This window comes from Anabrus simplex, chromosome 2 (genome assembly GCF_040414725.1).
Source record: "Anabrus simplex isolate iqAnaSimp1 chromosome 2, ASM4041472v1, whole genome shotgun sequence".
Classification (NCBI taxonomy): domain Eukaryota; kingdom Metazoa; phylum Arthropoda; class Insecta; order Orthoptera; family Tettigoniidae; genus Anabrus; species Anabrus simplex.
Genome location: NC_090266.1, coordinates 813,857,940 through 813,884,671, shown reverse-complemented (window position 1 = coordinate 813,884,671; position 26,732 = coordinate 813,857,940). Strand labels below are relative to the sequence as shown.

General features: G+C 41.3%; 1 protein-coding gene across 1 annotated transcript in view; it reads right to left on the bottom strand.

Moving 5' to 3' along the window:
• Nucleotides 1-26,732, bottom strand: part of LOC136863695 (uncharacterized) — a 415,056-nt gene that overhangs the window by 368,428 nt on the left and 19,896 nt on the right. Inside the window, exon 3 of the mRNA XM_068226041.1 lies at nt 20,650-20,869. Coding sequence (XP_068082142.1) covers nt 20,650-20,869 — 220 coding nt within the window. The remainder of the gene's footprint in view (nt 1-20,649; nt 20,870-26,732) is intronic.

The window sequence follows — 26,732 nt, the reverse complement described above, 5'->3', positions numbered from 1 at the left end:
ATTACACCCCACCATATAGGGTAGGCGTCAGGAAGGGCATCCGGCCGAAAAACAGGGCCAAATCTACATGTGCTACGTAGTTAGCACCCGCGACCTCACAGGTGTGGGAAAATCGGTAGTAAAGGAAGAAGAAGAAGAAGAAGGATAGATAGCACAAATAATAAAATCAATAACGTACATCCTTGTTGTACTCCTGTTTTTATGCTAATTGCCTTATTGGGGAGACCATTAAATTGGACTTTCGTAGATTTTCCCTGAAGAACAAGTTGTAGTTTGTTAATGAATCGGGGCCGATGACCTTAGACGCTAGGCCCCTTCAAACAACAAGCAAGCATCGTTAATGTATCGGTTGTCTAGTCTCATTGCACGTAAAATATCAGTTACAAAGGTATGATTCACTCTGTCAAACGCGTGATCGAAATCTAAAGATATGAGTTGTTTACACTACTTCTTACCCTGCAATCACTGATAATGTCTCTTATTGCACCTACTGTGTGTATAATGCTTCTACCGGGAACCCCACACGATTAGTGTGCACCTAAATCATCGCACATAAGGAGGATCCTTCGCTTTTTAAGACTTTTTTACAAATTGTTTTACGTCGCACCGACACAGATAGGTCTGATGGCGACGATGGGACAGGAAAGGGCCAGGAATGGGAAAGAAGTGGCCATGCCTTAATTAAGGTACAGCCCCAGCATTTGCCTGGTGTGAAAATGGGAAACAACTGGAAACCATCTTCAGGGCTGCTGACAGTGGGATTCGAACCCACAATCTCCCGAATACTGGATACTGGCCGCACTTAAGCGACTGCAGCTACCGAGCTCGATGCATTTTGAGACATCGGGTGAGTGACTTGTAATCGAAGTTCAGCAAAGTAATTGGTCTGTAATCTTCTATATATTTAGGATTGGGCGTTTTTGGTACCATTACAATTAATCCCTATTTTAGGCGACTTATAGTTGGTCTTGAATATAACACATCATTTAAGGCTATCGTAAGGTCTTCCTTGATAACTGGACAAAATGTCAGGTAGAATTCTCGTCCAAGGCCATCTAATCCAGGGGATTTGTTAGGCAGACTGCGCTGTATGGCTTCATAAATGTCTTCCTCCCGCAATTCTTCAATAAGATAGCCTTGTTGCACATGTGTCGGTCTTCCTTGAACAGAATCAAAAAAGGCACTGTTGCTGTCAATAAGAACATCATTCGTTTGTTCATACAATTTTGTAAAGTAATGCTCAATTGTATTCTATATGATACTAGCAAGATACCCGTGCTTCGCTACGGTATTATACTGAAATGTATAATTGAATGCTTATTGTTTTAGATATATAATCCGCCGAAATTCGCGATCTGACTCGTTTTCTGCGAGAATCCACCAAAATTCCGGATCTGACTCGTTTTCTATTAGATTACGGCACGTTTCCTCCCATTTATCAATCTTTCTTTCCAGCAATCGATTTCGTACTTCCCGGGCTAGGCTCAGGTATTCCTCCCGGTCAGTTGGGTCCGTAAATCTTTGCCATCTTTTCCTATAATAATTTTTAATATGGATAAAATCCTTCAGGAGATCAGGCGTGGTGTCATATTGGGCGCCTTGGAGGCACTGAACCCGCGGCCGGACTGCATTCTTAGTCATTACCCGTCCAGGACCCGTTTCCAGCGCGGTCCGCACATTTGACGACGGTCCGGAACATTATTATTATTATTATTATTATTATTATTATTATTATTATGTGTTGCTGGAGTGGCTCATGACAGGGAAACCGGAGTATCCGGAGAAAAACCTGTCCCGCCTCCGTATTGTCCAGCACGAATGTCACATGGAGTGACCGGGATTCGAACCACGGAACCCAGCTGTGAGAGGCCGGCGCTCTGCCGCCTGAGCAACGGAGGATCCTTATAAGTACATTATGAACAGTAATATCAATTGGTCTCACCTCCTCCTACACCGCACGGCCGTTAAGTTTATTTACCGCCACCCTCCCCCACCCAAAAAAAATTAAAAGAAGGCTTGTTTCTTTATGTTTAAGGGAGATTCCAAACACCAATGTTCACGTCTATTACCTTCAGTTTTGAGATATAAGTATCCCCATAAAAATAATTTACTTTTTTCACTTCAGGTCACACTATCCCCCCCCCCCCACCTAAGTGAATTTTCCCGCAAAAATACTTGTTTCGTTAATAGTAAAGGATAATCTAAATACCAATTATCACGACTCTAACTTCTTCAGTTTTTGATTTATGTGTCCTCATGAAAGGAATTCAACTCCTTTACACTCCCACCCTCCAAGATGCCCACCCCTCCAAACGCGTTTTTCTTTGTTTTTAAAATAGATCCAAATACGAATTTTCACGTCTGTAACAACTTTAGTTTTTATTAGATGTATGTATTCTCATACAATTAAGTCAATTAATTTTTCAATTCTTTCACCACCCCTCCCTTCATTGGATTTTCCGAGAATACGTGTTTCTTTACTTTTAAAGCAGATTGCAAATATCGATTTTCACGTCTGTAACATCTTCATTTTTGAGATATCAGTAGCCTAATTAAAAGAATTCAACACCATTTTCAGTCACTTTTACCCCCCCCCCTCCACTCAAGTGGTATTTCCGAAAACTAAAAATACACGTTTCTTTATGTTTAATATAGATAAAAATACCATTTTTCACTTCTGTAACATGTTAAGTTTTTGTAGATATACTGTAAAAATTCTCATTTTAAAATTTCACCCCTTTTGAGTTCCCCTTAAGTGGAGTTTCCAAAAAAAAAAAAATCACCTGTGTTTCTTTACATTTACAGGAGATTCCAAACACCCACTTTTTACGTCTGTAACATTTTACGTTTCCAAGAGATTCTGTAGATATAGTCTTTCAAAAAATTCACCCCCTTTTGTCACTCATGTTTAACCGCCATTAATGGATTTTCCAAAAACTAAAAAATACGTGTTTCTTTATTTTTAAAGGAGATCCCATATACAAATTTTCAGTTCTGTAATATATTTCGTTTCTGAGATATATGTATCCTCATTAAAGGCATTCAACCAATTTTTCACCCTTTTACACCCCTCCTATTGGGATTTACAGGAAACAAAAAATACGTGTTCCTTTATTTTTAGAGGAGATTCTAACTACCGTACCAATTTTTACATCTGTAAACTTTAAACTTTTAAGATGTAGACGCACTCATTTTAAAAAATTCAGCCCCCCCCCTTTTCACTCCCCAATATTTGGATTTTCCAAAAACGAAAAAATACGTGTTTCTTTACTTTTAAAGTAGATCCCAAATACCAATTTTCAGGTCTGTAATATCTTCAGGTTCTGAAATATAAGTAGACTCATGAAAGGCAATCGACCCCTTTTTCAACCTCTTCCACCCTTCCTATTAGGATTTTCCGAAAAAAATATACGTGTTTCTTTATTTTTAAAGGAGATTCTAAATACCAATTTTCACATCTATAACTTTTAAAAGTTTTGAGATATAGATACACTCATTTTAAAATTTTGCCCCCTTTTCACCCCCCCCCCCTTATTTGGATTTTCCAGAAATAAAAAAATACGTGCTTCTTTATTTTTAAAGGAGATCCCAAACACCAATTTTTAAGTCTGTAATATCTTCAGTTTCTGAGATATAAGTAGCCTCATTAAAGGCATTCAACCCCTTTTTCACCCCTTTCCACTCCTCCTATTGCGATTTTCCGAAAACAAAAAAATTCGTGTTTCCTTATTTTTAAAGAAGATTCTAAATACCAATTTTTACATCTGCAAACTTTAAAAGTTTGGCGATATAGATTCACTCATTTTAAAAATTCACCCACTTTTCACCCTCCCATTATTTGATTTTTCCAAAAACAAAAAAATACGTGTTTCTTTATTTTTCACAGCGATCAAAAGTACCAATTTTGAGGTCTGTAATATCTTCAGTTTCTGAGATATACGTAGCGCATCCGGATTAAAGGCATTCAACCCCTTTTTCACCCTTTTTCACCCCTCCTATTGGGATTGTCTGAAAACAAAAAAATACGTGTTTCCTTATTTTTAAAGAAGATTCTAAATACCAATTTTTACATCTGTAAACTTTTAAAGTTTTGAGATATAGACACACTCATTTTAAAATTTCACCCCCCTTTTCACCCCCTTAGCGACGGAATATCAAAAAATCCTCTCTTAGCGAGCACCTACATCTTAATATGAATCTATGCCCAAAATTTCATTTCTTTATGTCCAGTACTTTTGGCTCGGCGATGATGAATCAGTCAGTCAGTCAGGACAAGCTACTTTATATATATATAGATTTACATCACCGGAAGACTCCCCACTTGAAGATATCAGTTTCGAAATATATTTTTGTTAGCCTCGTTTACTCCCGCGAATGAGATGGTACAATGATGACATTTCGTCAGTATTATTTCGATGATCACTTGCTCGTATTTTAAGTCCGTTATTCATCTCTCTGTATAATCTGAGGAAAAATGCACTTGTTTCTTTTAGATCCGGAGATATGTTGATGAGTTCCTGGGATCTTCCCTATACAGCTGACGTAAACACTTGTAAAAGAATTCGGATTTTTTATTTATCTGTCGAGTATACTGAGCACTAAACCGTTTCATGAATTTGATTACATTGGGCTTTGCATAAATGAACCACCACTCAAGTCTCGTTGTATAACGTGAAGTATGTTGCCTCCATAGTTGCTACTACAGAGAAAACTGTTCCTTCAGTTCTTCACTGTTGAGAATATTCGTACTGAGTTTCCATGCAGCCTTCCCTGAACTACTCCCAGCTCTGATTGCTTTCTTTTACATATATATGCTGCATGGTCCGAAAATTCGACGGGGCACTCATCAGCATTCCCAGCATACTCTTGCAGACATTGATTGACATATATTCGGTCTAATCTCGATTCTCCTGTAGCGAAAAAATATGTATAGCCTAGGTCGGATGATGCTTGTAATTCCCAGGTGTCTATCTAACAGTTTCACTAGAGTTTCTAAGGCTATACAGTTCTGAAAATTCCCGCTCTGTTCTCTGGCGTTGATAATTGCATTAAAATCCCCGCCAATAACCATTCGATCTCCATGATATTTAATTAGATGTATGATGTCATTGGTATAGAAGTCATTTCGTTCGGCTCTCGCCTGGGAACCACAAGGCGCATAAATATTTACAATTAGAATTCCTTTCATGTTGAAACTTCTACCACGGGAACTAGGAAAAAAATGCGGGATCTGTATAGGGAATTGTATCTTTTATGTATATAGCAGTACATCTTCTGGTCTCGTTAATATTTACTATTCGTTCATATCCAAATAAATTAATTAAATCATCTCTAGCAACCTCCAGTAATAATGCTATATCAACATCTTGGTCACGAAACAATTTCTTAAGAAGCTGCTGTCCGATTCTGTGGTGTAGTGCTTAGTGTGATTAGTTGCCACATCCGGAGGCCCGGGTTCGATTCCCGGCTCTGCTACGAAATTTGAAAAGTGGTACGAGGGCTCGAACAGGATCCACTCAGATTCGGGTGGTTAACTGAGTAGAGGTGGGTTTGATTCCCACCTCAGCCATCCTGGAAGTGGTTTTCCGTGGTTTTCCACTTCTCTTCCAGGCAAATGCCGGGATGGTATCTAATTCAAGGCCACAACCGCTTCCTTCCCTCTTCCTTGTCTACCCATTCCAACATTCCCATCCCCTCAAGATCCCTGTTCAGCATAGCAGGTGAGGCCGCCTGGGCGGGGTACTGGTCATCCTCCGCAGTTGTATCCCGACCCGGAATCTGAAGCTCCAGGAAACTGCCTTTGGGGCGGTAGAGGTGGGATCCCTCGCTGAGTCCGAGGGAAAAACCGACCTTGGAGGCTTAACAAATAAAGAATAAGAAGAGGAAGCTGCTTTTTGCTGGCTCTCTGTGTACAGTTAATGTTTAAGGTCATTGTACTGTACGTCAATAGCATGAGGAATGTAACATTCAACTTGATACTAAACTTAACTGTCGAGCCCTTTGACCTGATAGACATTGCCATACTACCGTCTCTCACCTATCCTCCCGCCTTGTCTTCGAGTATCCTTTGGGCAGATATAAGGTTGTACTGACTTATGGACGCCATCTTTTGTGGACCGTTTTTCTAAAATCTTTTTAACGTTTTTCTCTAACGAAACAATCTCACTGGAGGGAGGTTCACTAGCGTCGTTAAGCAGTGTATGAGGCGAGGGTTCAAAGTCATCGGACCACAGCTGTTTAGGAGCCTGACTGACTATGACCTGTCAGCATTTCGGTGGTGTTACTATTATCGGTATCTAGCTTCATATCTTCCTTCGGAGGACTGCTAGTGTTGGGGTTACTAAAACTATTCAACTTGTCTGCCAACAACTGGTTACGTCAAAGACTGTTTCCTGTTGTAAGTTCAGTGACACTTGTTTTAAGATGGGATGAGTGTTCTTCAACTTGAATGTGATCCGTAGATTGCTCCAGTCCTACAGTTTCGGAATGAGCTGGTTGTGGATCTATTCCTGGTCCGTTCAAATCGACTGAGTTCCCTTGGTCATGTACAAGGTTATTCGGCAGGGGATGTATCTCCGCTTGCGTTGTGATAACCTGAACTTCGTTTAGTGTACCTTGTTTATGATCCGGGCTGGTTTGTTCATGTTGCGACTCAAGACCTATAAGCTGTTGTGATTCCGGCTTGTCGCTCCTGCCTGTGTTTACAGCTGTGTTGCTCGCGAGACATGGGGCGGTACAGTTCCCTGCAACTACTTGACTCATCAGCCTACATTTAGGTTCTGTTTCACCGGACGAAGTTGTTCCTCCCCTTATCGGGCAGTCTTTTGGGAGATGGTCATTACCAATACAATAACAGCATGTTTTTGGTTCTCCTTCATAAATTACCTGAGCTCTATATCCGTCAATTGTCACTGTTGTCGGGATATCACTTTGTAATTAGATACGGATAGCTCTAATTCCACTAAATACATTAAATGTGTTTGTAGAAGACCATTTTTCATTACGAATTTACCTAACTTTCCCATACTTACCAAAATAACTTGCCACGCGTTCATTGGCAATTTCTATGGGAATATTCATTATATACGTACTAGTTTCGTGTCCACATCAGCACATATTATAATTAATTCCGAAAATAAATCATTGAATGTCTTTATCTGGGAATGTCCTGCTGTTGAAGTCAGAATTCACTCAATCGGAAGTTTACTGGTTAGTTTTTATGTACACCGCTGCTTCCAAATTTCCCAACTGTTTTGCTTGCACTTGATCCACTTAGATGAGAAGTATCTATGTCGGTGCGACGTAAAGACACTAGCAATCCACTTACGAATCTCTGCCGGTCCGGGTAGTCTAGTTTATCAGGAAATGCACATTTTACTGTGTTTTTTCTAATGTTGAAGCTTGCCATTTTCTGTCAATTTGTACTAATACCACTCGAAACACTCTACATCACAACACACAACAAAACAGCGCCTTCGATGTTTACTCTTGCACGTCTCACAGAGAACTGGCTGAACTGAAATTTCTCCCTGAAGCTGAAATTGTCGCTTGCATACACAGTAATTTCTTGGCGATCTGGTGAAGGTTTGGATCGTTTTGGTCCACTTTTCCTCCAATAAGATGGTATATATTCTTCCATTACATAATTTGGTTTAAATATATTTTCCAGCTCATCTGTTGGAGTGTGACCATCTTCAACGTCAGGCGACGAAGCATATTTCATTACGTTTGCAGATCATGGCATAGTAGTGGAGTTTGGTGATCCGGAATGATTGGAATGTTCGTCATTCACGCACGCCTCATTCATCATTTTTGTACATAACCAGAAAATTAAAAATATCAAATACCTCGCTATGTATGTCGGCGTCAAAGTGCGTCGCGTAAGGCAAAAGTAATACCCAAACAGTGGCTGCTAACAGGAAATGTAGACGTAGGAACTGGTGCATATTTTATCGTCATTTACGCTATTTTCACACAATAAAATTGGAATCAGTTAGGAACAAACCGAGTAATAAGACATCTGATTCCTGGATACACAAGTGTCCTGAAGAACATATAAGTTAATACTGAAATTACCTCTGCTGTTACATCACATCTTTCAATGTCGGATATCATTTTCAGATGGCGAAATAATGCCAAGAATAATGTTGCCAACTTATGGTACTTATGACTGTTGAATTTTTATGCCATATACAATTTAATGTAATTGCAAGAGTTCTATTTCAGAGACCTCCACGCTATGAGGTTCATAAGTCAGATGGTGTAGGAGCGTCAATTTCCATGGTAAGGCAAGGTGAAGTGAGGGTAAGTTCTCGCATTCTAATTCTTTTGTTGCTTCCTTCAGGGGCTATAAAATAGGCTTACTTAAATTGTTTATCAAGATACCACATGGAACGAATTTAAATTGCCCGGTATTTCAAATGGCAAAGCATAAGAATGTAGTAGGCTACATTCATAACACAAAGAAGATACATCCTTTAAGGAGTGCGATCAGTTCGTTCATCAGTCTGATAACGATTCTAGCCACATGACTTGCTTCTCCTTTCTCAGCAAGTATTTTTCACAAACGAGTGTTCCAGCAAGTGTCGATGGATTGTTGCAATGACTTTTCAAGGGTGTTTTCTAGGCCACTTTTTGGGACGTAGTAACAAGTCCTTTCGTCACAGACATAAGAGCATCAATTTGATGGCAACGACCTGACATAAACATTTCTCAGAATCGTATTGGGCATATGACAGGTACAATTCAGTCTCGTATAAACACGCAGTGTGGCGGTTATGTTGGCACTGTGATCAGTTGTAAAATGCATGTCCTTAAGTATGGTCAAGGTGACACCAAGAACAATACATCTGTTTTGGGCTCGTTTGGAAACCTGGTCGTGAACAAGACACGAGACATGAGTTCCCATTCAATAAAATTAAAAACCGTGCATATTTCGAATTGTTTTTTTTTTGCGCTAAGTGCCCACATATCTGTGGTGGCTGCGCATTCCCTTCTACCCATACGGTATTGTACCTGCGGCATAACTGAATCTAGTAGACGTTTAGTGCTTTCTCCAATGTGCAGGGACACGGTTGTTGGATGATCTATAATATCTGTTGGCGGATATTTTCCCATACATAGCTCCAGTGTCAACCAATGTCAAAGCGAGATCGAGAAGGCCATCAACTCCAACTGTCTCACATGACCTCAAGTCTCGAGCACACATACAAACAAATTCAGCAACAATCAAGTCCTGAGCAGATTTAGGAGGACGGTTTTATTTTACGGGAGATGATTTGTTGTTAGATACGCACGGATAACGGGAAATGTGCGACGTGCCGGTCAACCCTTTAGGTGTGATAAAATTCTCCGCAGGTCGTACAGCACACAAAATAAACATCTTTCCCATCACCGTCGGCTACAAGCTTGAATATCGACTGTAACGGTTCAAATCCCGTTACAAGATGATATCTGTATTTTTATTATTGTATGATTTTATCTGTATTATTATTATTATTATTATTATTATTATTATTATTATTATTATTATTATTATTAAGATGTCAGTATTATTATTATGTTATCTGTGATATTGTACTATTATTGTAATTATCCGTTTTATTCAATTTTGCAATTGCCTGTTGCTTGCAAGATTGCACTTAGATGTATACATATATACGTATGTGTAGTATAACACTCAATACCTGTACAGTGAGAATTGTTGTATATATCAGAGATTGGAAGTGACGTTGTTATATTGCGACACCACTGGCGATTCTGCCAAGTCATCGCCGCGCCTTGGCTATGTCATCGTATTTATTTAGATATGCGCGCATCGACTCAATCGCCGCGGGGCTATTTCACCACTGTATGTAATATCTGTCGCGTAGGTGGGAGTATGTCATTGTTATTTCTGGAGATTACGTAGCTGTGTCAACCAAAGTCTATATAAGGTGGGTGCACATTGTAGCGTCAGTCATTACTTATACGGATGCAGTACAGTGAAGTAGTCTACTAGATCAAGAGGCCTTAAGTGGTCAGCCAACCAGTGTGAACGAGAGATGGTGAAGACTCAGTGAGCCATTATTGGTCATTGAGAGAGTGAGACCAAATGGTTGGTCCGTCACTTAGTGGAAGACGCGGACGCAAGGCTTACCAAGGAGTCAGAGAGGGCAACCCTGGACCTACCAAGAGGTCATACCATATTGACTTACAAAGAAGTCAGATGATATGGAGAAGAAGCAGTCGCAAGGATGTATCACCACGTTAGGCGTGACACATCTACAGTAAACACCAGAGCAATGGATTACGTCGTAATTACACTAAAAGTGTTGAAGGTACAGTCAAGTGAATCAGTGAGGGAAATATTTCGTATAAATTGTTAAATGTCCGGTCAAGAAGAATTCAAATTCATGCCTAGTTTCTTTGAGTTGCAATGTCATAATTTCATATTCTCATCTGTTTTATCGCAACAAGACTCACTAATTTTGATATATTTTTTAAAGAATATATATTGTTCTATCAAACGAATTCATAGTTTCATTTCATTGACAGTAAAATATCTTAACCTCAAAATTAATGGGGAAACCGAACGCCAATCTCCTTTTCCCAGAACGTATATGGTATGTTGTCAAAAGTAAGCTTGTTACCCCACACCTTAGAGATAGTCAAGAGTCTCATTCTATTATTGCTGTACTGAGTGACAGCTGGCGCCCTTCAAATAACGTATGTGTAAGTAAGCAGGTAACAAGTAAGTGTGAGTACAAGGTTCGACGAGTGTGTATTTTATTTAATGAATGTTAATTTTCAGATTTTCCATTTTAAATGCAGCTATTCATAATTTCAATTAAATGCAGTTTTATATATGTTTGTGAAGTTAGTCAGCGACTTAGGAATGTTCTCAATGTGTCGACGCAACGTGGGACTCGAATAAATTCAGAATTTGTCCTGAATGACAGCATATCATAGGTTCATTTTGGGAGGAGTATGCGCATTTAAGCCAACGGAAATCATTACCGGTAAATTTCAGGACTGTAATTTTGTGATATATATTTGTATTTTGGGGATATGTCAAGGGATTTGAAGAGGGAAATTAATTTGAGATCGCGTACTATCACTAGTGAACCAAAGATTGACAAGGAAGACAATAACAAGTCATGTGAGGACGAGGTCATTGCTTCTGCGGACATCCAAGGTGAAATTCAGAGTAGGGAACAGGTGAATACGATGGAAGCTTCTGAATTAATTCAGGAAAGTGCAGAAATTGAGAAGCACACTGAAACTCAAAAGGAAATCGCGGGGGGAATGAACCAAGATTTTTTTAATTTGCTGATGGCCAGACTTACCGAGCTCAGTAATGAAAATAAGAAGCTCAGTGAAAAGATTGATACTAGTAGTGAAAAGAGTCAAAAAAGAATGGAGGAAAAGATTGATACTAATAGTGAAAATAATAAGAAAGAGATGAAAGAATTTTTTAGTAGTAGTAGTAGTGAAAATAATAAAGAGATGAAAGAATTAATTAATAATAGTAATGAAAATTTTAATAAACATATTAACTCTGTGAGTAGCAAAATGGATCAATTAATTAGCAGCAATAACCAAAATTGTAATGTGATCATTAGTAATATAGATACTAAGATATTAGAGATAAATAATCAAACATCTAAGTTAGAAAGTAAGTCAAATGAAAAGTGTGTTGACCTTAGGGAAGAAATGGAGTCGAGTCGGAGCGAGCTTCATACTCAAATTGAGCATGTCAAAGAAACTTGTACAGAGAATATCGTAGAATTAAGTAATAACATTTCTAGTAATCGGGGTGTAATTCATGAGGTAGTCAAGATAAGATTGGACAGGATTTGCAATACAGTTGGGGAAAATACGGGGCAACAGGTTAGTAGAAATGAGCAAGTTGAAAGCAAACTTGTGAAGGTCACTGAACTAAGGAACGAACAGGAAACGCTATCACAGCAGGTAAGAGAAAGAGAGGAAGAATTGAAGGAAGAAGTGAGAATAGAGGAAGAGAATGCTGAGAGAGTAGCGGTAGAAGAAATTTTGAGTTGCCAGGAAGTGATACGGCAGGAATTTGAATTTGCAGGTGAGTCGGCTGGTGAGGTGATAGTAGCGAGTGGTTTGTTCAGTAGGGATCGTGATTTAACCAAGTTTTCTGGAGAAAAGTTCAGTACTATAGAATTGGTAAAAGTAGTTGAGAAAAGATTTTCTAGTAAGTTGAGGAATAATAATACTGAATGGGAATACGTACTGGAAATCTTGTCTAATGTTTTTATCGGTGAAAGTAAAATATGTTTTCGAGTGTACTGGGATAATATGTCTAATTTGGGAGAATTTAGAGAAAATTTCATTGACAGGCTTTGGAAGGAATGTGTGGAAGGGCGCGCGCGAGAGAGAGAGCGCATGATGTCTAGGGAAAGTAGTATAGTAGAGAGAGAGGAGAAAATGTTAGCCGTGTATCAGAGGAGAGGGGGTGATCATGATCCGCAGAGGATTAATAGTTGTGTTGATGGTGATAGTGGTCAGATGAGTAACCAGAGAGAATCGGAAGATGGGAGGCGTATGTATTTGAGTTATGAGAGAGAAGGTCAGAAGAGTAATCAGAGAGAATCGGAAGATGGGAGGCGTACGGATTTGAGTTATCAGAGGAATAATGATAAGCCGAATATGAATGTTATCCAGGTGTCGTTATCGAGTCAGAGTATTTCAGATTCCCAGGGAATCGGGTAAGTTACCGGTAAGTGGAAAGGCTGAAGGTAGAAAATGAACAGGTATTTAGTATAAGTAGTTATATAGTGGAAAGTAGATTTAAGAGTACAGTGTGATTGTGACCTAAGTAGTTTTAAGTTAGATATTTAAGTAATGACGTAGTCGTAGATAATGAAGTAATTAATGGTAGTAGTAAGGTAGATGTAAGAAGTGTTCTGATAAGTGATGGAAGTACTTGTAATGCCGAGAATGTGATGTAAGTAGTGAGGGAATAACTCCGATGATGGAAATTGTGATATGAAGAAGGTAAGTGAAGGTACTATCAGATCTTATAAGAGCCGTTGGGTAAGTCACAGTGAGTAAATAAGATGATAGCGGTACCAATCATAAGTAAAGATAATTGTAAGTTTCAACTATGTCTTGTTGTACCCGAACTTGTGTATTCAGTTGTTTAAGGAGCTGACTTGGTTGCAAATCATGGAAGTAGAATAGACTTTAATTTAGGTAGTGTGTGTTTGTTCTATGAGGAAACTAGCAAAGAAGTACGTGTTAATTATGATGGTCTGAGGTAAGTGTGTTGGTGACGTGTGTTCTTTGAAATATATGAGAGGTAAGTGAAGTTGTTCCTAGTGAGAGGAAATTTGTTGAAGTGTGTCACGTGTCTATAACGACCAGTATCCGCGGGATAGTCGGTATGAGGCAGTGACGTGAGGTAATTTGAGTGAATTACAGGAGGAGTAATTGTGCTCGATGTTAGGTAAGCATCGAGATGTATTTAGTGGTAAGTGAGGAAGAACACGTATTTGAACATAAATTTGTAGTACATGACCATTCATCGTTTGTGGGAGGTAAGTACCCCATTCAACTTAAAAATGCTAGTGACGTCTAAGAACAAATAAATATTATGCTGGATTACGGAATAATTGAACCATCTTGTAGTCATAGTATTGAACCTTTAATTATTGTTGCCAAGAAGGATGTGATTTATTGAGATATGTAAGTTTACAAGGGAAAAATTGATTCAGTTTGAGTGACAGAGTGCTACTCAGAGTTCCATTTCATCATCTGCAGAGGCGGGAAATAAGTTGAAGTTATTCTTTTGTATCAGGGGTATTTCACTATTGTGAACCGTATCGGGAAGTGTGCATATTCTTATAAAGATCAGGAAGGGGATATTGTCGGTATTTATAGTATTATGAATGTAAAGAAGTACTTCACGTGAGATTTGTTGAGGTAATAATAAGATGATTAATTTTGTGAGAAACTGGCAAAATAAAACTAACATCTGCGATTTGCGTGTGAACCAAGTGTCGTATTGGTGTATTGGAAGAATAAGTGCTACATTGTCATGTACTGTGTGACAAATAAACGGAGAACAGGACATTGGACAGTTATCTGCGATAACAATATGCGAGAACAGTTCTCATATAAGTGATATTTCACAAAAAATTTTGATATGTAAAAAAAAAGGAGAAGAATGTTGTATATTGATTGAAATTATTTGTGTGTGTTAAATTAAGGGCTATGCTCTTGTGAATTGTATGAGAATGGGACACTGGACAGTTATCTACGATGACAATGTGCGAGAAGAATTCTCATATATGTGATGTATTATAAAATGTATGGATGCTGAAAAAGAAAATTATTGTTGTATACTCATTTAAAGTGTTTATCTGTGTCAGTGTTATATATATAATTTTGTTCATAAATCAATCGATTCTTTGTTCTTCGATTTATTTATGAGGGAGGCGAATTGTAACGGTTCAAATCCCGTTACAAGATGATATCTGTATTTTTATTATTGTATGATTTTATCTGTATTATTATTATTATTATTATTATTATTATTATTATTATGTCAGTATTATTATTATGTTATCTGTGATATTGTACTATTATTGTAATTATCCGTTTTATTCAATTTTGCAATTGCCTGTTGCTTGCAAGATTGCACTTAGATGTATACATATATACGTATGTGTAGTATAACACTCAATACCTGTACAGTGAGAATTGTTGTATATATCAGAGATTGGAAGTGACGTTGTTATATTGCGACACCACTGGCGATTCTGCCAAGTCATCGCCGCGCCTTGGCTATGTCATCGTATTTATTTAGATATGCGCGCATCGACTCAATCGCCGCGGGGCTATTTCACCACTGTATGTAATATCTGTCGCGTAGGTGGGAGTATGTCATTGTTATTTCTGGAGATTACGTAGCTGTGTCAACCAAAGTCTATATAAGGTGGGTGCACATTGTAGCGTCAGTCATTACTTATACGGATGCAGTACAGTGAAGTAGTCTACTAGATCAAGAGGCCTTAAGTGGTCAGCCAACCAGTGTGAACGAGAGATGGTGAAGACTCAGTGAGCCATTATTGGTCATTGAGAGAGTGAGACCAAATGGTTGGTCCGTCACTTAGTGGAAGACGCGGACGCAAGGCTTACCAAGGAGTCAGAGAGGGCAACCCTGGACCTACCAAGAGGTCATACCATATTGACTTACAAAGAAGTCAGATGATATGGAGAAGAAGCAGTCGCAAGGATGTATCACCACGTTAGGCGTGACACATCTACAGTAAACACCAGAGCAATGGATTACGTCGTAATTACACTAAAAGTGTTGAAGGTACAGTCAAGTGAATCAGTGAGGGAAATATTTCGTATAAATTGTTAAATGTCCGGTCAAGAAGAATTCAAATTCATGCCTAGTTTCTTTGAGTTGCAATGTCATAATTTCATATTCTCATCTGTTTTATCGCAACAAGACTCACTAATTTTGATATATTTTTTAAAGAATATATATTGTTCTATCAAACGAATTCATAGTTTCATTTCATTGACAGTAAAATATCTTAACCTCAAAATTAATGGGGAAACCGAACGCCAATCTCCTTTTCCCAGAACGTATATGGTATGTTGTCAAAAGTAAGCTTATTACCCCACACCTTAGAGATAGTCAAGAGTCTCATTCTATTATTGCTGTACTGAGTGACAGCTGGCGCCCTTCAAATAACGTATGTGTAAGTAAGCAGGTAACAAGTAAGTGTGAGTACAAGGTTCGACGAGTGTGTATTTTATTTAATGAATGTTAATTTTCAGATTTTCCATTTTAAATGCAGCTATTCATAATTTCAATTAAATGCAGTTTTATATATGTTTGTGAAGTTAGTCAGCGACTTAGGAACATTCTCACGACCAAATACGACTTTTAAATTCGGATCGGGTTCGAAAGACATATATTATCCGGTTTCTAGTTTTTATTTTACATTATATTCTCTTGCCATGGTTTCTGTTCTTTTGGAAATTGAGTTCGCATTCATTTCCGAAACAGGATGGACGGGCGGGGGAAGTCAAAGCGAAAACTACAGCAAAACGGATCGTCTCCATTCAACCGTAATGCAACTCACTCCACCGACACGCAGTACAGCAGTCAGCCCATAGCACTACCTCAGAGCTGCCATTGGTACACAACGTAATAACGGCACGGCGATGCCCACCGTGGCCCGTGCGATGACGTCACGGCTTCTAATGTACCAGCCTTTTACAGTACATTGCCACACAGCTAAACTGAGTGTTCCAGCCACCAGCCACAGCCTCCCAGAGGCCACTCAGCTCACTCACCCGAGGAGAAGAAGAAGAACCAAGCAATCTCGCCTGCCCCTGCCTGACGCAGCTCGCGCCGCCAGCCCACCGCAACTGTACTACGGGTGGCCTGACTCAGCGGGCCCTCTCAGCGACATCCTACACTTGGGGACGGTCCGCCTGCGCAGACTACTCTTTGTACACGCGGTCAACAACAATGCAGAGGCGGACGCAACCGACTTACGTCACTGTCACCCTTCCCGAGGGTGCCCGGGGACTGTGAAACTCCATCCAGCTGCCAGGCCCAGCGCAGCGCACCAGTAGCGTTCACAAAAGAGCAATACTGAATTGAGAAACTAGAATTTGTCACATAGCTACTTGGTCCACCTTCCGCTGGTCTAGATGGCCTTACATTCTCCCACCGCTTGATGTCGCAGCCTGACTGGCAGATAGATTCTAGTCTAGCGCCAGGCAGCGGCCCTAGGGCTGACAGTAGTCTTCCGCCCTTTCAGAGTCGATTAGCGGCCATCATAGATTCGTTCGTTATCCGGCCCCACTTCGAGACTCGTAGAAACCTAACGGTGAAAACATAACCTTGGCTCACAGTGGTAAGCCGTAGGGCGGTTCCTCTGGTCCACCTTCGGGTGTTAGACTTGACCCCTCCCACCAATCCACACTACATTTTTCGCACATTAGCGACGGGATGCTTGCATTGATTACTAACATCTAACAGGCAACGCTCCACACCAACACTCAGGATACTGGCCTCGGCAGGGGACCTCGTTAAGTTACGTAACTCTTTTCTAAATTACGTGCGCTTTGATTGCACCTCACCATGACTATAATAGGCCTGTTTTAGCTGCAACACCTCGCGCCTATAAGACGCTCAATATCGCATAAGAGGGCCAGTTTAAACCATTTCAGCCATGCGAAGACGATGCCGCCCAATCACCGGTCCAAGCCGTCCCCTTAGCACCGCCGCCACTGTCTCTCCAGCGACTTCTCCGTCGAGCTCAGAAACTACAGAGTCTCCAGCCAGTCGCAGCCCCAGGAGCTCACCAACCACTGCCAGCCTCCAGGACGCCGGCGCCATGACTACCTTCACAGGACCTGACGACTTAAAAAATTGTCGGGTACAAATTTCGGGCCGCACACCCTCTCCTCCGTCCTCCCCAGACCACCCCGACCCCACACCGACTAATCACACTAATCACACCAATTTACCCACTAACTACTTTTACGGTCTTCGGAGACGCCGAGGTGCCGGAATTTAGTCCCGCAGGAGTTCTTTTACGTGCCAGTAAATCTACCGACGCGAGGCTGACGTATTTGAGCACCTTCAAATACCACCGGACTGAGCCAGGATCGAACCTGCCAAGTTGCGGTCAGAAGGCCAGCGCCTCAACCGTCTGAGCCACTCAGCCCGGCACACCGCCATTTACAGGGGGTGCGAATTTTATCTTCATATCCTAGAAGGGAGAAATCTCCAAGAAAGGAAAAATCGCCCCCACCCCCATTAGAAACCCGGCCTCAGAAAGGACGGGACTACGCTCGCCCAAGCCATAGTATCGAACCACGAACATTCCATCCCCAGCGCCTCCTCTGTCCCCCACCCCAATTCAAACTCCTCACTGCTGCTGATTTACCTTCCCTCCCCACCCCTCCCCCTTCAAACCACCACCCCCTCCCCCACTGCAGACCTGTTTGAACTCCTAAAGTTCCTAACCTAACTTAACCTCATGGCACTACAGCCCTGAAGGGCCTTCGCCTACCACCGACCGCTGCTCAGCCCGAAGGCCTGATGATTACGAGATGGCATGTGGTCAGTACGACGAATCCTATCGGCCGTTATATTTGGCTTTCTAGATCGGGGCCGCTATCTCGCTGTCAGATAGCTCCTCAATTCTAATCACGTAGGCTGAGTGGACCTCGTACCAGCCCTCAGATCTAGGTAAAAATGCCTGACCTGGCTGGAAATTGAACCCGGGGCCTCCAGGTGAGAGGCAGGCCCGCTACCCCTACACCACGGGGTCGGCCATAAAGTTCCTACAGGACGCTAATCATAGGGAAGTACTGTCCCTGTTCCGTCGTCTCCGCTCAGCCTGCTCCAAGGCGGAGAAAATGGACATATTATTTAGTGCAGCCCTCTAATGTACAAGTGATGGAAACTAGGCCCTACGCACGACCATAACACTTAAGAATTCTCTTCTGGAACGCCGACTCTATCCTCCACAAGACATCAGAACTTGGTGAGCGAGCCCGCACACATCACGTAGACCTTATCTTAGTTGGGGAAACTCAACTTAAATCTCATCTAAATGTGCACTTACAAAACTACATTCTGTACAGAAATGACCTTCTCGGAGATCGGTCCGGGGGAAGAACGTGCATTTTCGTTATATATACACTTAAAACACTCTCTTTCCAACCCCAGGTGTCCTTACAGCCCTTGAGGTCACAATAGTGTTTGCAGAAACCAGTAGAGGACCATTAGCTGTTGCATCGTGCTGCCTACCGCCTCACGCTGTGTTTAACACGGATGAATTCGACACCATACTACGAATCAAACCAACTCCAAGAATACCAGATGGAAGAGCCGTCTCACCACGCAACGAGGCCGTATTCTCGCCACGTACTGTGATAATAACAACGTAGGCTACTAGCTCACTTCACCGATAAACCTACTTATTACTCCTATAACCCGAACCTTTTCCCTAACCACCTCGATATAGCCTTCTATCGCAACCATAACACATTCCCATGACTTCCTAGACTCTGACTATAAACCCGCCCTACTCACACTAGACACCGCCCCTCAGCACGACTCTGATACGATCCCGCTAACAGTGCACTGAGCGAGCCTATCACCGGCAATCCTAGCATTCGCTCAGCCCTGGATATTGACTTCGAAGCAGGCATAATTACGTCGGCCATTAGGAATTCAGCTGGAACTTCCGTCGTGGGACCTTGCACCAGGACGCCTAAGAATGCCTCGCTGCCCACGGAGATGTTTCATGTCATTAAACTGAAGAACCGGGTTCGTGCCTTGTGGATGAACACCAGGGATCTTCGAATGAAGGCGCTCTAGAACAGGCACAAGCGCAACCTGCGAATTCTCCTAGAACATCACCGTAGAGCTGCATTTCATTTGAAATTATCCGAATTAAGTTCAGCTGACGGCTCCGTATATGGCATGGCTCGTAAATTTACGGGTGAAAGGACAGGTCTACACGCGTTACACAGACAGAGAGGGTTAGCCTACACTGATGAGAAAAAGGCAGAAGAACTGGCGGACACGTTGGGAACAACATGTTCTCGTGCAGAACCTGCGGATGAGCATTTCATAGACGAGGTGGAGGAAGATCTACTTGTAATAGATGACCCCCACCCGCCTCTGGAATTCACATTCGTCTCCATCGCTGATTTCATGTCCCATGTTAAGAGGCTAGAAAACAATAAAAACCTATGTCTGGACGGGATTTCAGCGGTATTTCCTAAGAACTTCCCCAAGAAGGCTGTCACTTTTCTAACTAAATTATTTAACGCCATATTTCGCTTCGTTCACTTTCCCATAGAATTACAGACTCATTTATCTCCTATCTATCATCTCAAAATTATTCGAAATGATCCTCCTATCCCGTCTACAAACGACTATAGACAACCACAATCTGGAGCTAAATGAACAGTTTTGCTTCCAGAAAGTGCACTTCACGACTCATCAAGTAATCAGACTGATGAAGCCATAACCAAGAATTTTTACGGCTACAGATATAAAGGAGCTTGTTTTCTTGATATCTCTAGAGCCCTCGATAAGATCTGGCATGAAGGATTAATCAATAAAATGAAACATATCGGCATTCTACCTCATTTGACCGCTCTAATTAGGAGCCACCTCTCAGAGGGGAAATTCCTAATTTCTGTAAAAAAGGCTGTATCATCTGCCAGTACTATTACGGCTGGTGTGCCACAAGGCAGCGTGATTGCCCCCTGCCACTTCAAACTATTTATCTCCGAAATGCTTAAACCTCCGAAGGCTAAAGTCTACTGACGACACGGCAATCTCCGCGGTCTCATTGCAGGCCCCCAGAGTAGTACGCTACCTTCAGGACAGCCTCTCCACTCTTGAACTCCGGTTCGAGCGGTGGAGAATCAAAATCAACGTAAACAAGGGTCACGCAACTCTCTTCACCAAGCGTACTTCGAGACTTGAGAGAGGTCTGAACTTCTTTGGTGAAGTCATGAGATGGTCCCCAACCTCCAATTACTTCGGGGTAACCCTGGACCGAGGACTAACGTTTCGCCGGCACATATCTCAAATTTCGGCCATAGCCCACAGAAGGTTATTTCAATTATTCCCATTACCTAACGCTAACAATCGCTTTTTTCCACAGAAAACAAGCTCCTGCTGTTTGTCACTATGATTAGGCCGCAACTCGAGTGTGCCTGTCCTATATGGGGCATTGCCACCAACAGCCACATCTATAAGGTGCAAGCCGTCCAAAACCAGGTACTTCGCGTCATTACGGGGACTGATTGGTTCACTAGAAATACCGACGTACACGACGAATGTCACGTTATCACCCTGAAGGAAACACGGAGGCTGATGGCTGTCCAGCTCTACATGCGACTGCCTAACGTAGACAATCCGCTTGTCAGCCAGCTAGGCTATTAAGAGACCGATGGCCTCAAACACAAGAGGCCAAAGGTCATCCTGATTTAACACCTGCGCTTAGCGCCAGGCCACACACTGGCTAGCCATGACCTCACGTCAACATTGAACCCATGTTCCACACGCAATTAATGCAAGCAGGGGAAAGGACTACTAAGATAGGGCTCTCAAAACCGGTATTTGTTGACAGGCCACAAAATTCGCGACTTTGTGACTTCTGTCACAAAATCGACGAAAGGACTGGGTGGGTGGTGGTGGGAGCACATTGCCGTCTATTGCCGAAGCAGCCCATGGGCTGGGTTGCTGTGCATGACTCTGGCCCATAATCTCACATGGTGAAAGGAACAGTGTTATAAGAAGAAGAAGAAGAAAGAGAAGAATGAATTGACGGAAAGCTCGTATGCGAACAGTAATACTGTATGATTTCCTCCAACTCACGTGATGAAGCTACAACTAGCTATAACAGAGTTTTCGGCCAGGAACTCGCCGTTAATGAGCAACAATTAAACACCTGAACCATGAAGAATTATGTTTAATATATTTTCAGTGACCAGAATAGCTTAGAGCGTTTAGCCCCTGGCTAATTATCGTATCGTTTGAAGAGACATGTGTACTGAAATCCCTTTGGCTGCCATATTCGAAATGATTTCAACATGAGACCAGTGATTGTGCGGTGGAAAATCTATATATGGACCTCACGTTGCGTCACTTTAAAATTTACTGAGCGAGTCGGCTGCACGTTTCGGGCCATGTAGCTGTTAGTTTGCTCTCGGTAGATGGTGAGTTCGAACCTCACAATCGGAGCCACTGGAGGCGGTATTCCGTGGTTTCGCATTTTCATACTAGGCAAATTCTGGACATGGTCACTTCTTTCCCAGACCTAGCCGTTACTTACCAAATCGTAGCCAAAAACTTGTCTGAGTGCGATGTGTAACCACTTTAGAATTTGCCAGTGCTGGCTAATATCTGAAGAGCTGATCGGATACCATAAGATATCAAATCAACTTGTTCCGAAAAGTAATCCGTGGGTTCCTTCTACCTCTAAGAAAAAAGCAACAAAAACAATCGTACACATGGAGATGTGGAACTACACTACTTCGTACTGTATAATCTTTCGATTACAGGCGATAGTTAAAATTTTACTTGACTTAAGATGAATCCGCCGCTTAAAAGCCATTGCAAGGGTGGATTCTTGGGTTATGTAACGCGATACTCTGCAGAGAAATCAAGAATTAAAATGATTTATGTGGTGAGGGAGCGTATCCGAAGACAGCAAAAATCACGCTACACCTTTGTTCTTATTAACCAAGATATATTTTAATAAAACTCTTTGCTACCGAGCGAGTGGCGGCACATAGCTGTCAGACAGATGATTGAACCAGTTGTGCTGCCATTCATTCGCAGTATTCAAGGGGTGTTTACCAACAGGATAACGCTCGTCCTCATACCGCTGTTGTCATCCAGAGTACTCTGCAGAGCATCCACCAGTTGCTTTGGGCTGCGAGATCACGAGACGTTTCACCCACTGAGCATGTATTGGGCATTATGAGATGATATATCCAGTGTCATCCAATACCTGAATTAACCGTTGCTTATTTGACTGACCAAGTTCAACGGGCGTGAAACTCCATCTCACAAAACGTCACACGCCACCTGTACGACATAATGCATGATTGCATTCAAAATCGTGGTGAATACGGTGGTTATTAATGTATTGACATGTCACGGGTTTTTCCGTGTATACTTGAAACTGTCACCCGAAAACTTTAACCAAATAAATATGTTACCTAGACAATTGCTTAGACTAACTCGCATTCCTTTAAACTAAAGTCTTCTTCGTGTTGTTATATCATTATCCGCCAATACAATAATAATAGTAGGCCTAATAATCATATGACCTCAGCTACCGCATCCAGGCATTTTGCCATCTAGGCTACCTACGCACCACATTGGACGTTTCGTTTTAGTCTACCATATGACAGAGTAAACCATATCTCTCTTGCGCAATCTATGATTGAGTTTGATTAATTTTGTGCAGTAAGAACGGAATAATGCCGGCCCCGTGGTGTAGGGGTAGCGTGCCTGCCTCTTACCCGGAGACCCCGGGTTCGATTCCCGGCAAGGTCAGGGATTTTTACCTGGACCTGAGGGCTGGTTCGAGGTCCACTCAGCATACGTGATTAGAATTGACGAGCTATCTGACGGTGAGATAGCGGCCCCGGTCTAGAAAACAAAGAATAACGACCGAGAGGATTCATCGTGCTGACCACACGACACCTCGTGATCTGCAGCCTCCGGGATGAGCAGCGGTCGCTTGGTAGGCCAAGGCCATTCAAGGGCTGTAGTGCCATGGGGTTTGGTTTGGTTAAGAACGGAATATGCCTCCAGAGATCTTTTACATGCTGACATCTTATAACATGGAGTGCCGAATGGACTTTCTTCCACCTTTCAAAACTCTGACATTTTTTTTGCTATTTGCTTTACGTTGCACCGACACATATAGGTGTTATGGCGACGATGGGACAGGAAAGACCTAGGAATGGGAAGGAAGCGGCCGTGGCCTTAATTAAGGTACAGCCCCAGCATTTAAGAACTCTGACAACCTCTGTCGAGTTTGAACACGTGATCTCGGTATTCGGAGGCTGACACTTTACACTGACCCACGGCACAAACAAGTCTTCGAACCACCACAGTAGCACACAGTAGTATAGAAACCCCTCCATATGGGATAGGCATGAACAAGGATATCCAGCCATAAAACAGGGCCAATTCCGAATGTGTGACGCAGATATTGCCCGCGACCCCGCCACTGTGTGGAAAGAGTGACGGAAGAAGACGGAGAAAGAGAAGAAGGTGGAGAAGAAGAAGAAGGCATTATCAGTGTAGGCTGCCTATTTTTCTGGTAAGCAGAACAAAATGATTTTCTAACTAAACTGCGAGCTTGTTAGAAGTTCCTGAACATCTGCTACGATTTTCAGTAAATTCCATCACTGTTGCCTAGTGATTGGAATTTTCGCCACGACAGGCTCGTCAGAATTTCAGAGGCTACAATGAATTACATTTGTGCCTAGGCAAAGCAACCGAGAGGATTCATCCTCGCATCTTAGAAGTGGTTTCCTCCAATTTAAAATCCACGTGAGTGCAAGGAATGTTCCTAAGTTCATAAGAGTCAAGGCTAACCTCTTTTCCAAAGCTAACCACAATTGATAACAAATACAAACATTATAGTAATGGAAATTATGATATAATCACCACATACACTTTTCACACTCTGAGTACACTGAACTAACCACCGCGATGGAGCAACAACATCAATTATTATTATTATTATTATTATTATTATTATTATTATTATTATTATTATTATTATTATTATTATTATTATTATTATTATTAATAATAACATCGTACGGTCTCTCCCTAGTGGCAGGTAACATCTTTAGGGCCTGAAGGCAAGGCAGTCTCACCAAGGCAGGCAGAACTGGGTGAAGAATCCTTGATTTTCGAGTTTATTAACGTATGTCACAACCTTTGATTCTGGAGTGCCACCTAAGTGCTCGGATTGTGTACGACTTAGTAGAGAATTCTATCTGTTCAGGGGTTGGTATAAGAAATTTTACATCTTTTGTTTCTAAGTTGCCACTACTCTCCGTTGAAATTAAACCAACCTATCATCGCTCAGCTCTCTCCTATAAATACTTGTAATCTTGGACATTATGTGTCTATCTGGATCTTGTTGAAGTAAGGCGACGAGTGAGTTTCTCCTCACGGGAGGCTACGGACGGGCTGGGACAGCATGTAAGGTAGGCAGCAATATTTTATCTAACATACGAACTTATTTGCGTGTGGTGACGGGAAGATACCAGCGTTCCCGTGTAGCATGCAACTGTTAGGGTTTGCCGCGTTGACCTTGACTTTACACGTAGGATTTCATTTCTGTAATATGTTGGTATCCAGGCTGTATGCGGACGGAGGTAATCACCCTAGTGGTTATTATGTTATATCCTATGACAGTACGAGTGTGGACCCTCGTTTTCCTTGTTCGCATTGCTTTTGGTGTTTAAGATTCCCTATTTCTTACACATTTTTCTTCTTATTTTGCTGCAATTAACTTCCTTCCTGTCTTAGTCATCACGTAGTATGGCTTACCCACTGTGTAATCAGGCCTTCTGCCCCGTTAGGTTTCACGAAGAATCATGTTTCAGGATTGTTTGAGGTCTTCAGCACACCAAGGATATCCTGTCTTGGAGTTTTCTAATTTTACTTTTATTTATTTATTTATTTATTTCCATTTCTTGACCGAGTAGTATGATCTCTTCTTGCAGCGTTATAGATGTTCCTGATCTCTATCCTTTGTTGTTACTTCCCCTTGTAGTAAAGGCAGGGCATGAAAGTTGGGTAAAGCTAATAAGCTTGTACGAGTAAAGGTTCCTGGATTGAGAAATTTAGACCTTGGGGGCGTTGGTAAAAGTAAGTTCCGATATCCCTCCCAAGAAGAATAATTGTTATTAGAAGCACTAGCTTCTTGTTCTCCGATAAAACCAAAGTATTTTGTCATACCTGGATTGTGAAATTTAGACCTTGGGGCCTTGGTAAAAGTAAGTTCCGATATCCCTCCCAAGGAGAATAATAATTATTAGAAGCACTAGCTTCTTGTTCTCCGATAAAACCAAAGTATTTTGTCATACAAAAGATATATTTAAGACTGTTAAGTGTTTTCTGATGGGAGATCGTTATCACTTGTTTATGATTAAACACTAAAGCTTAGCATATTCATGCAGCTTATACATATTTATTGTTTTTTCTTGTTAAAATTGTTAAATTGTTGTTGCTTTGGAATATTGAAACTTTAAAACAAAGAAAAGATCATTTAGTATATACATTCTATGTAATTTTTAATACTAATACTAATACTAATACTAATACTAATACTAATACTAATACTAATACTAATACTAATACTTTTTTTTTGTTTTTTTTTTTTTTTTGCTAGGGGCTTTACGTCGCACCGACACAGATAGGTCTTATGGCGACGAAATACTAATACTAATACTAATACTAATACTAATACTAATAATAATAATAATAATAATAATAATAATAATAATAATAATAATAATAATAATATTAACGTGCCGGTTTCGGTGGTGGAGTCATGTGAGGTAAATGGAGGAGATTAGGTTACCTAGGAGTATAATGGACTCGGCCATGAAGGGTAAGAGAAGCAGAGGGAAGACACGATGACGATGGTTAGACTCAGTTTTTAATGATTTGAAGATAAGAGGTGTAGAACTAAACAAGGCCAAAGCACAAGTTACAAATAGGGGATTTTGGAGGGACAAAGTTGAAACTCCTGGGTTTACAGGCTGAATGCTGAAAGGTCTAACTGCCTATAATGAGGAGACACCAATGCGTTGGAATTTGTTCCGGCACTATTTTTAACGTGTTGGAAGCCAACGACACAATTTGTCAGATTAGGCATCTTCAAATACCACAGCCTTCAGTAGAGATCCTACTCACTGCCTTGGGAACAGGAAGAGAACGATTTAGAGGAGATCTTTGTTCGTCAATTGCTGTGTTTTTAACATTCTTTTAGCTCTCAGGAGACTCCGAAAAACCGGAATTTTCCCCCGATAAAGCTGTTCCTTAACGTACGATTAATTCCTACAACTCAACTGTCTCACACTTAGGCAATTTTAAAAGCCAGTTGACTATGGCGGGAATTGCCCCCAAACCTTGAGCAAGGGAAATGAGTAACTAGCCAACTACATTATGA